Genomic DNA, 12,530 nt, shown 5'->3' with positions numbered 1-12,530 from the left:
TATGGCAATGGACAGTGGGCAGCAAGGTTCTATCAGGAGTCCTATACCTGCCAACAACAACCACAACATTCAATGTTTGCAACAGTGGTTCACCATTTGTCTGAGACAGGATCATTTCAGGAAGCAGGAAATCCTGAAGGGCATAGCCAAAATGTTTGGACGCCAGACTTGGAAGAAAATATGATTAAGACTGTGGAAGGCTACCACTATGTCAGTACCAGGCGGTTAGCCTAGCAGTATAGGGTAAGACAGATAAATGTGTGGAACATTCTCCATGATAATTGTTACTACCCTTATCACTTACAGTGTGTACAGGGCTTACTAGCGACAGACGTTCCACATCAGGAACAGTTTTGTCACTGGTTTCTCCAACAGGCAACAAAGATTCTGGGACTTATGTCATCCATCATATTCACAGATGAGGCCACCTTTACGCAGAGTGGGATCTTCAACTTTCATAACAGTCATCTGTGCAATAGTATGCATAACCCCCATGGTATAGTGACAGTGAATCATTAGCATCGGCACAGCCAGAATGTATGGGCCGAGATAATTGGCAACCATATTTTGGGACCAGTCTTCCTTCCATTTGCCTAACAGACCAGCTACAATCAGCTCTTCTTGCAGATGACTTTGCCTCCTCTGCTGGAAGAAATGCCATTAATAATTCAAAGGGTTATGTAGCTGCTACATGATGGTGCTCCAGCCCACTTCGCTGTTAACATCCAGACACATCTCAATCGTTTCTCCCCTGGTTGATGGATTGAACAAATGGTCCAGTTGGATGGCCTGCTCATTCACCAGATCTCAACCTGTGCAATTTATGGTTATGGGGCTATTTCGATTTATGGTTATGGGGCTATCTCGAAAGGATCATTTATGCAGAGCATATTCCAGACGCGGTGACACTGGAGTAGCATATTCATGCTGTATTTGACTCTGTTCAGATGCAGCCTGGCCTATGTGAACGTGTGAGACAGAACATGCTACAGCACATATTCACATCCGTTGAGACATATGGAAACTATTTTCAACACATACTGTAACCTGTGGCTGCATGGGACAGCGTGAATTAGACTGCAGTCTCTGTAACATTGCATGACTGAATAAATGGTCTCTAGCATGGAAACTATGTATTTCCAGACATATATCATCAGACCTTTTTTGTTCTGCATCCTCTCATCGATCAGTCCTTAGAGTTTGTAAATGGTGGGAAAGAACTACACACTGAGGTGACAAAAGTCATAGAATAGTGATATGCACGTATACAGTGGTAGTATCACATACACCAGGTATTAAGGAGGAGCCCATTGTTGGAGCTGTCATTTGTACACACATGATTCACATTAAAAGGTTTCCAATGTGATTATGGTTGCACGAAGGGAATTAATAGACTTTGCATGTGGGATGGTAGTTGGAGCTAGATGCACAGACATTTCACTTTGGAAATCATTACGGAATTCAATATTCTGAGATCCACAGCATTAAAAATGTGCCAAAAATACCAAATTTCAAACATTACCTCTCACCATGGACAATATAGCGGCCAATGGCCTTCACTTAATGACCCAGAACAACGGCATTTGCATAGAGTTATCAGTGCTAACAGACAAGCAACACTTCATGAAATAACCACAGAAAACAATGAGGGACATACAATGAACACATCCATTAGGACAGTGTGGCAAAATTTAGTGTTAATGGGCTATGGCAGCAGACAACCGATGCGAGTGCCTTTGCTAACAGCACAACATCATCTGCAGCACCTCTCTTGGGCTAATAATCATATTAGTTGGACCTTAGATGACTGGAAAACTATGGCCTGGTCAGATGAGTTACAGTTGCAATTGGTAAGAGCTGATGGTAGGGTTCAAGTGTGGCACAAATCCCATGAAGTCGTGGACCCGTGTTGTCAAAAAGGCACTGTGCAAGCTGGTGGTGACTCCATAATGGTGTAGGCTGTGTTTATGTCAAATGGGCTGGGTCCTCTGGTCAAACCAAGCCAATCACTAATTGGAAATGATAATGTTTGACTACTTTGAGACCACTTACAGCCATTCATGGACTCCATGTTCCCAGACACAGATGGAATTCTTAACAATGACAAAGCACCATGTCAATAGGACACATTTGTGTGCTATTGGTTTTAAAAACATTCTGAAGAGTTCAAGCAAATGATTAGGTCCTCCAGACTGTCCAATATGAATCCCTTGTTGAGTCCATGCCACACTGAGTCCTGCACTACACCAGGCAAAAGGAGGTCCGTCACAACATTAGGAGATATCCCATGACTTTTGTCACTACAGTGTATGTCTGAGAATACTAAATGGCGTGAAGCCCCAGGTGCTACAGCTGAAGTCTCTGTTACTCATTTCACAAAATCAGTGAGAGGCTGGATATGTTCCTGGGCACTCTATCCCCACATGTATTGTATGTTAGGCTACTATACATTACCAGTGGTTCCTGAAGAACTGTGACAAACAAGATGCTGACCAATCATATTCCCGATACTTTGATGGGTAGTATATCACATGACCTTTCAGATTGGCCTGTTGGCCACGAAAGCATTTGTACCTACTGTTCTCTCAATAAGGATTGCAGTTCCTCATCACAAATGACATGACACTGAAATGTGGAGTTGCATAAAAAAAGGGCAGCAAGTTGGACTCTGAAACCTACCTGATGAAGCATTTGCTATTTATAACACCTTCTGTGTGTGTGTGTGTGTGGGGGGGGGGGGGGGGGGGGGCGCCGCACATGGCTTCAGTTGAAAAAAATGTGGCACTTGTTCTGGGAATCATGGAATATTCCTTCTTCAGCCTCCTATAATTTAATGAAGTTCTGATACGTGGTGGTGCTATGTGTAGCCCCTTCAAATTGGAATCTGTAATGGAGGTGCATTCCAAGGAGAGAGCTATTATTGAGTTTCTTTTGGTGGAAAATCATAGGATCATAGGTATTGATAGGGAATTGCAGAATGTCCTAGCAGTGATCAAAATCATGGTGAGTCACTGAGTGAGGCATCTGTCATCATATGCAAACCTATCCGATCTCCTGACTGCCGGTCAGCAACATACACAGCTGTGATTCCTGCAATGTTGAAATGTGTGGACACTCTCATTCAAGATGATCGAGAGATTGCAATCAGACACCTTGCTGCTCAACTGGACATATCCATCAGCAATGCTGACACACTTGTCAACCAGTGTGTGCCCACTGGGTTCCTCACTGCTTAACAGAAGACCATAAAGAGCAATTAAAGATCATCTGTGTGGAACTGCTACCACATTATGAGGCTGACTGTGACAACTTTTTGTTCAACATCATCACAGGCGTTGAAACACAGAAATGAAATGGCAATCCATGAAGTGGCACCACACTACCTCTCCTCCAAAGAACGTTCAAGGCCACACCCTCAGCCAGTAAAGTCACGGCGATGATCTTCTGGTACTCTGAAGTGGTTATTCTGTTAGACGTGCTCCCTCTTAGTGCAACAATCAGTTCTTGAAGTGTATTATGCAATCCTCAGGAAATTGAAGAAATGACTTCAGCATGATCATCACCAAAGACATGCTAACTAACTTCTCCTTCTTCATGACAACACACAGGCCCACACAAGTCTTCACATCCAAAAGATGCTCACAAAACTTCATTGGTCTATTCTTCCTCGTTCAACCTACAGACCAAATCCCTCACCTTCCAATTTCTATCTGTTTGGCCCAATGGAGCATACCCTCCATGGGAAACAGTATATAGATGATGGGGAGGTTATTGATGCAGTAAGAGGTTGGCTCTGACATCGACCAATAGAATGGTACCCTGCGGGCATGCATGTCCTCCCAGCAAGGTGGTATAAGGCCATCACATTGAATGGAGATTATTTTGAAAAATAGGGTTTTGTAGCCAAAAGAGCAGGAAATAATGTTGTGTATTGGAATCCTGAATAAAACAAACCTGCTTTCAGAAAGAAATGTGTTGCATTACTTGCTGAAAATCCTTCGATTATATATATATATATATATATATGGGTCAAAGTTGCATGCTATACTTAATGTGAATCCAACCTATCATAACTGGAATTTGTCCATTATGATGCTCAGAAATGTCAAGTTCCTTCACGTCTTCTATATATTTTGTTCACTACAGGCTATCCAGTTATTAACCATTACCCATAGGATATGAAACTATGCCAACATGTTATGTTATCTCAAGATCACTAGCGTCAATCCCACAAAAGTAATGAGCAAAAAGTTGCATTGGCTGGCCATTTTTCTCTGAAGTACACATTGTTTTGTAGTTTTATCAGTTTGGTTTTTGGATCAGTGCTTTTATACAGCATGTTTGATTATCAGAGCCATTACAGTGTGAAGTGTAGGTGGTAATAAAAACTTTGTTAATTCTTTATATCTGTGCACCCATTAGATTACTTAACTAATTCCATAAATCTCATTTCAAGACAGGTTTTCCAAAATTGAACTTTAATAGTATAATATGTGCAAGAGAAAGCATTTAAATGACAACCTAAAATATCACATCGATAGATTTTCTATGAGCATTACTTTTTGCGCATCATAACTGTCAGTTTAACATCCTGGTGACCTGTCATCAAGTATTAATCTGATCTATTATCTGACTGCACTATGACCTCTGAAGAAGCCTGAGCTATGTCTGAATAGTTTTATTAATAAATCTATCACACTGCTATTTTTAAATAAGTATTTGCTGAAGGAATTAGCACAGCATAATAGAGACTGAAAATATCACTTCAGTTGTAAGGTCTTTTCTATTTTCCAATACTTAGACCCTAACCAATTTTGGGCTATTGCATGACCATCATCAAGTATGATTCTGAAAATAAACATGAGACCAAAGCTAATAATGGTTTTTACATGCAGTGGTACACATGAGAAAACCAAAAAGCAGTACCATACAACAGTTTTATAAAATGGTGGTCTGGCTAGGTGTAGTAAAATGTAAGTAAAAGCCAAAGTGAAACCAAACAATACAATGAATAACTGCCTGGGTAAAGAAGTATGGAATGAACACCAGGACACTTACATTTTGTGCTGCGACCCCAAACCCCGTAATGGAGATTATAGGATGCAATGTACCAATAGCAAGTACAGAGCATGGAATAGCATACACGAGGGAGGAAGTAAACCAGACTGGCAAAAGTATTGCTGTCTGTTGACAGGAAGACTAATGCAGGACTAACTAGCCAGGCCTTTCACAATTTGAATTAATGATTTACACATGAAAAGGAAAAAAAAAATACAAAAAACTGCATGAAAAGTGTGATGAGTACATTATGAATGGTAAAGGAACGTACTGTAACAGTGTTAGAACAGAACTGTAGTAAAACTTCTAACTGGGAACCAGCAACAGCTTATTTATAAACTGGGCTGGGCTAGTTGTCCTTGTGTTATTCTTCCCATCAACAGATGGCAGTACTTTTGCCAATGTGATTTACTAGTTCACTTCCCCCTTCATGTACACTATTTCTTGCTTTGCACTTGCTGGTGGTGTGCCATGTCCTATACTCTCCATTGTGGAGCTCAGCATCACAGCACGAAACATAAGTGTCCTGGTGTTCATTCCATACTTCTTTACCCAGGCAGTTGTCTGTTTATTGCCTGGTGTTGCTTTGGCTTTGACTTACATTTTATGACACTTAGCCTGACTGTTGTTTCCTAAAAAATTTTATATGGTGCTCCATTTTTGTTTTCTCATGTGTACTGCTGTGTGTAAAAATTAGTATTAGGTTTGGTCTCTTGGTAAGTTTTAGTATCACACACCTGATGATAAGCATGCACCAGCCTGAAACCAGTCATGATCTAAGCACTGAAAAATAAAAAATACACCTTACAACTAAAGTGGTAATTTCAATCTCTACTATAATGCTCAGTTGTGGATGTTCCTCCAGCAGGGTTGTTTGTAGCATATCATAATTCCATGAGTTAGATACTTGGCTCCACAAACTGGTGAGGTGAAAGAAGCCATTTTGAACTTCCTAGCCCCAGGAGTATCAAAGATATTGCTATCAGTCAAACTGGGCTTAGTTGACTATCACGTTGTTTGCTGCTTTATTTACCGGATAAAGATAGCTCTTATTTTGTGTTGTGGTGGTGATTTTAACAATCACAAAACAGAAAAATCCTAAATAAGCAAGGTGGCTCAGAGTTTATGTCCAGATCTTCATTTCTTTTGACCATTGCTTACCTGATAACATTGGGTATGACCTGTACCCAAAGTAGCAGTTCCACGGATCACTTGAATATTTCTGAACGCAACGAGCAGGTAGTTGGCCTTGCCACAATGCCAGCCCTTTGCGCACCGTTACTGATGAGGTTTGACTTTGTGCATTGCCGATGTAAGGATCTCTGTCCAGAAACCACCCAGAATCAGAAACACCTCTCACTTCTATTTGCTGCAAGCCGACTTTGTTGTGTAAATAATCTTTGACTACATCAAGGTTGACTATGACTCCAGTTCCACCAGCACTGAAATAAAATGAACGATTAGTTAAAACTTTTTTATCCACATATTTTAAAAAAGAACAAATTAACCACTAGCCTTAAAAAATAACAACAAAATTCCATTAACTCTTGAGAGGGCATGCCATTTTTTTAAAACACAAGCAGTTATGTGGTGTACTATTTACACATGTCAAAAATAGCTGTCTTTATGTTACCAAGGTGCACATGTATGAGCAATATCACAGTTTAAGCTTAGTTTAATTAAACAATGATAAAATAAACTTACATTAGATGAGATAAATCACTCTTTAACTAAACAATAATAAAATAAACTTTCATTATATCTCTTTGTTGCCAGATGGAAGTGTCACTCGAAAGTAATGACCCACTCAAAGCTTTAAAGAGTGCAGTTGCATCAGTTCCCAGCCAACTGCTTATTCGATAACTAATTATTTTGTAGACACCTGCCTCATTTGGAGATTGTCCTGTTACCATTACCTCAAAATATGGGTAATTTTCTTTCATGAATCATAATTTTTTTCTCGCATAGCATGCTATTTATTTTATATTACTGCTTCTCTCTTGGCCATATGACAACAAATCTTATCACAGTGTTAGCTGAAGTAATAACGAAGGAATAGATGTGGGCTCACAATTGTAAAACAACAGTGGAATGATACAAGAAAATGTTATTTGTGGTTGGCACACATTATACATAGGCATGCCCCTCAGGGGTTAATATTAAATTATTTGTGACAGGGACAGCTTATCTCTACAGAAGCTTCATGCATTACTTAATACAAAATGTAAGTAATTGTTCACTTTCCTATATTTTCTGCCCAATGTTTAAAACATCACTAACAAGGTATGTGGTGATGACATTCTATCCTAAAATTTCGCCAATACCAGAATGCTGTAAACAAAGATTATCAATAAATGTTAAAAATAATTCAGCACCTCATTATGATCGCTCAGCAAACTGAGACCAAATTCATCCACCTGAAAAATGGCAAATTTTTACTTAAAATAAAATACCAGCCTCACTCAAAATTTAATGTGTGTCTTAGGAATAGGAAGAGTATTGTATTTGTAAACTTGTTTCCCCACATTCAAACAAGCATTTAAATAATTCTTTTTCTTATCTCCGATTACAAAGATAATGTACTAGCCAATTGTAGTGCTATTATATATCTTATTGTCTTTGATACAGAACTGAAAAGTAAAACTAAACAAATTTTACCAGAAACATTATTAGGCTACTACACAAATGTTCAGGATTGTTATCAATATTTAATTCTGTCATAATTTTTTTATTCTAAAAACATTCCATATCAGCTTAGCACTTTCTTTTTTAATAAGTATTATATTGCTATTGTTTTATGATGGCATAGTTAAAAAACTGTATATCAAAAGATGAGGAGAAATCATAGGAATCTCTATGACACAACATAAATATCCAGCAGAAACAGGTACTGGAAACTGTTATCTCTTTGAGAGCTAAAGGAAAGCTTCAGTAACTAATTTTAAAGATCTACTTGAAAAAAATAAAAATGGAGAGATTTACAGATCTACCTCACTAAAAAACCATATGTATCATTAGGGGCTATTCAGTAGTTAGGCAATACCTTCTGAGTATTTTGCTGTAAGGGGCCACACAGTCTCTGGCCGCTTGTTACAGAGTCATAATATAATAATGATTTATTCAGTTTGTTACTGGAATCACCCTATTCTCTGTTAAAATACCTTCAAAATAGTGGAGGCACCTTTAATATGCAATAACCAAAATATACAACACGGACTAATGCAAAACCCTCAGATGAAATACGTAGCCTACGCTTTCATCATAGTGTGTTCTGTCTGTTGTGTCAGTGTACATGTAACAAATGCAGAACTGTTCCCTTGCAAGTACTGTTCATGATTTCAGCCATCATGATCACAGCAGAGAGTACAATGATGCACCACCAAGTTTTTTACACTCTTGACAATTCCAGGAATTTGGCATACTACTTCCACAGTTGTGATAATCCTAGAAACCCGGTCTGTGCAACTATTGACCAGAGTCTCGTAAAGTAGGTTCTCCACATGCACCAAGAAGAAGATGTCCACTGGTGTCACATCTGGTGACTGACCTGGCTATGAAACAGGACCACTGTGACAAATCCATTGTCACCCAAACTGTACTTCAATGTGGTTCCTCATGTCAAATGCAAAGTGTGCTGGTGCCCCATCATGTTGAATGCACAAAAGCTGACAAATTCTCAGTGGTACATCTTCTAGGAACTGTGGGAGGATATTCTGAAAAAATTTCTTGTACATGACTCCATTAATAGTATTAGGATGTAGGTAAGGTCCAACCACAAAATCGTTGATAATACCAGCACATACATCCACAGTAATCGTGTTGATAGGACTGACACACCAGTGCATGTGGATTTTTTCATCCCATTCATGGCTATTCGTGTTGTTGAACATGCCCTCTCTTGTAAACACTGCCTCATCTGTAAGTAACATGAAAGCAGGAAAATTGGAATTTTCTGTACATTGCTGTAGAAACCAATTTGCAAATGCCACTAGAATTGAGAAATATGATGGCTGCAATGATTGTACCTCTGTTGGATGATTCAGGAGCAGTTGTTGTTCATGTAAGACTCTCAGAACAGTTGATTGGCTAGTGTTCAGAGTTCTAGCAATGCGCCAACTACTGTAGGAAGGATTGTCAACAATCACATGTAATACATTTTTTTTCCATATTAGGTGTGAGTGGACCTCACACAGCCACTATCTTCCATTCTAATCCAAAGGGATCCAGTTTCTCATAGGCACATATGTACAGTTGCAAATGTTCTGTGCTGTGCTTACTGTTGGTATGGAAACAGCTCAGCATCGTTGTGCCACTCTTCCACTGCATTTAATAAACTCATACATGAGATGCATACTGGGCACATCATTAGTAAACCTGTCCATAGTACTGCAGTGTATCGCTGTTAATGAATAACTAACACTGCTGGAAAATAAAAGCCTAGACAGTACTGAATGCAAACTTGGGGGCAACGAGGTAATGAGTGCATTGCCATTGTTGATAGCAGGTACTGTGAGAGAATGGAAACAAGGCACATGGCACACACTGATAAGCCAAAACATTATGACCACCGCCCATTGGAACATTGGATGCTGCCTGGGAGCACTGTGGGGATGTGATGCACTAACAAAAGTATATAAGTGGAGCAGACATGGATGGGGGATCACCCTAGCAAAGATATGGGCTGAAAATGGGGAAATGTATTGACAAAGGGCACATTATTATTACACACAGCCTATGACCAAGTATCTTGAAAATGGCGAAGCTGGTCGAATGTTCGCATGATACTGTCATGAGAATCTACACAAAGAGGTAGGAGGAGAGTAAAACTACCACTAGGCTCCTAATAGTTGAACGTCCATGACTCTTCACAGAACATGGGGACTGAAGGTTTGTCTGCTCTGTAAAGTAGGATAGATGGTGATCTGTGGCATCTCTGCCAAAAGAGCACACTGGTGGTGCACGCACGTTTTTCAGAACACACCATTTATCGTACATTTTGAACACGGAGCTCCACAGCAGACCACTCCTATCCGCATGTTGACACAACAACATCATCAATTATGACTGCAGTGTGCACAGGACCATTGGGATTTGACCATCAATCAATGGAATCATGTCAGATCTTCGGGTGAATCACATTTTTGCTACACTAGGTAGATGGTCGTCTTCACAAATGTTATCATTGTGGTGAACAGTGGCTCAAAACATGCAGTATGCCATGGGTGCACGCTGGTGGGAGCAGTATTATGCTGTATGGGAAACATTATCCTGCTATTGCATGGGACCTGTGGCAGTAACTGAAGACACGCTGGCAACTGTGATCAACATGCATCTGCATCCTTTCATGCTTGATGTCTTCCCCAATGGCAATGTCACATTTCAACAGTATAATTGTCCATATCTTAGAGTCAGAACCATGCTAAAGTGCTTTGAGGAGCAATATAGTGAATTCGTGTTGATATCTTGCTGACCAAATTCACCTGATGTAAATCCTATAGAACCCATCTGGGTCACTATCGGGTGCCATCACTGCATACACAAATCAGTGGCCCATTATTTACATTAATTACATCATCTGTACAAAGACATCTAATGCCACATACCTCTACAAACCTCCCACAAACTGTCAGCCCTCTGGTATGCAGAATCAGTGATTTATTCTGTTCCAAAGACAAACGAGATAGTAAACAGGTGGTCACAATTTTTTGGCTCATCAGTGCATAGCATCAACATTTGCAGTATTGTGCACTGTTTTCACTGCAATCGAGAGCTGAAAGCATTTGGAGAAAAGTAAACTGATGTTAACTCTAATGCCAAGCAACCAATGACATATCCATCAATGCCTATTATGTTGTTGTAGTCTTTAGTCTAAAGACTGCTTTGATGTAGCCCTAAGTGTCAGTCTAACCTGTCCAAGCCTCTTCATTTTTGAATAACTACTGCAACCTACATCCATTTGGACTTAATTACTGTATTCATGCTTTGGTCTCTCTCTACAATTTTTACCCTGCACAATTCCCTCTAGTGCCAAAATGACAATTCCTTGATGCCTCAGAATCCCATCAACCAGTCCTTTCTTTTAGTCAAGTTGTACCATTAATTTCTTTCCTCCCCAATTCAACTCAATACCTCTTCATTAATTATTTGCTCTACCCATAACAACAACAACAACCCATATAATCTTAATCATTCATCTGGAACACAACATATCAAAAGCTCCTATTCTCTGTTCTCTATACTGCTTATCATTTACGTTTCATTTCCATATAAGGCTAGACTACAGACATATACCTTCAGAAAAGACTCCTGAAAATTAAATTTATATCCACTGTTAACAAAATCCTACTTTCCAGAAATACTTTCCTTGCTATAGCTAGTCTGCATTTTATATCTTCTTTACTTTGGCCAACATTAGTTATTTTGCTCCCCAAAAAGCAAAACTCGTTTACTACTTTTAGTGCCTCATTCCTAATCTAATTTCCTCACCATTTTTTGGCTGATTCGAATATATTCCATTATCCATATATTAATTTTGTTGATGCTCATCTTATACCTTCTTTCCAGAACACTATCCATTCTGTTCAACTGCTCTTTCAAGAACTTTGCTGTCTCTTACACAATTACAGTGTCACCGGAAAATGCAAAAGTTTTAATTTATTCTTCTTGACTTATTTCTTTCTTAAACTTTTTCTTTGGTTTTCCATACTGATTACTCAATGTACAGACTGAATAATACTGGGGCAGCCTGTAACCCTGTCTCACTCCTCAACTTCTGCTTTCCTTTCATGTTCCTTAACACTTATGACTGTAGTCTAGTTATTTTGCAAGTTGTAAATTACCTTTCACTCGCTTCAACTGGCGCCTGCTACCTCCAGAATCCCAAAAATGTGTTCCAATCAGAATAGTCAAAAGCTTTTTCTAAGCCCACAAAAGTTATAAACAAAGGTTTGCCTTTCTTTAAACTAAATTCTAAGATAGCCCGTACAGTTAGTATTGCCTCATGTGTTCTTATATTCCTTCAGAACCAAAACTGATCTTCATTGAGGTCACTTTCTACCAGTTTTTCCATGCTTCTGTAAATAATTTGTGTCAGTATTTTGCAACCATGGCTCATTATACTAACTGTTGGGTAATATCACATCTGTCAGCACCTGCTTTCTTTGAAGAATTATTCCATTATACTTTAGGGCTGAGGGTATTTGGCCTGTCTTACACCTACTGCACACAAGATGGAACAATTTTGTCATTGATGGCTCTCCCAAGATTGTCAGGAATCAAATGAGATGACACAATTTCAGAGCCATTACTCAGCTGACACAGATATGATTTTATGTAAACAGACTGAAGCGGTGAGTAAAAATTCATACCGAGGCCAGGAATTGAACCTGGGTCTCCTCCTAGGCAGTTGCTTTAGCCACTAAGCCACCTTGGCACGGCAGTTTACACAACTACAAGGATTACCCTGGCATGCC

General features: G+C 39.3%; 1 protein-coding gene across 2 annotated transcripts in view; it reads right to left on the bottom strand.

Annotated features, from left to right (window-relative positions):
• The window catches only part of LOC126299088 (palmitoleoyl-protein carboxylesterase notum1), a 347,427-nt gene that overhangs the window by 88,514 nt on the left and 246,383 nt on the right, over positions 1–12,530 (bottom strand). For both annotated transcript variants that reach the window (XM_049990760.1, XM_049990761.1), the window contains one exon: positions 6,220–6,500. In XM_049990760.1, coding sequence (XP_049846717.1) covers positions 6,220–6,500 — 281 coding nt within the window. The remainder of the gene's footprint in view (positions 1–6,219; positions 6,501–12,530) is intronic.

This window comes from Schistocerca gregaria, chromosome X (genome assembly GCF_023897955.1).
Source record: "Schistocerca gregaria isolate iqSchGreg1 chromosome X, iqSchGreg1.2, whole genome shotgun sequence".
NCBI classification, from domain to species: domain Eukaryota; kingdom Metazoa; phylum Arthropoda; class Insecta; order Orthoptera; family Acrididae; genus Schistocerca; species Schistocerca gregaria.
The sequence above is the reverse complement of the archived record's forward strand: the minus strand, read 5'-3'. Positions and strand labels throughout refer to the sequence as shown.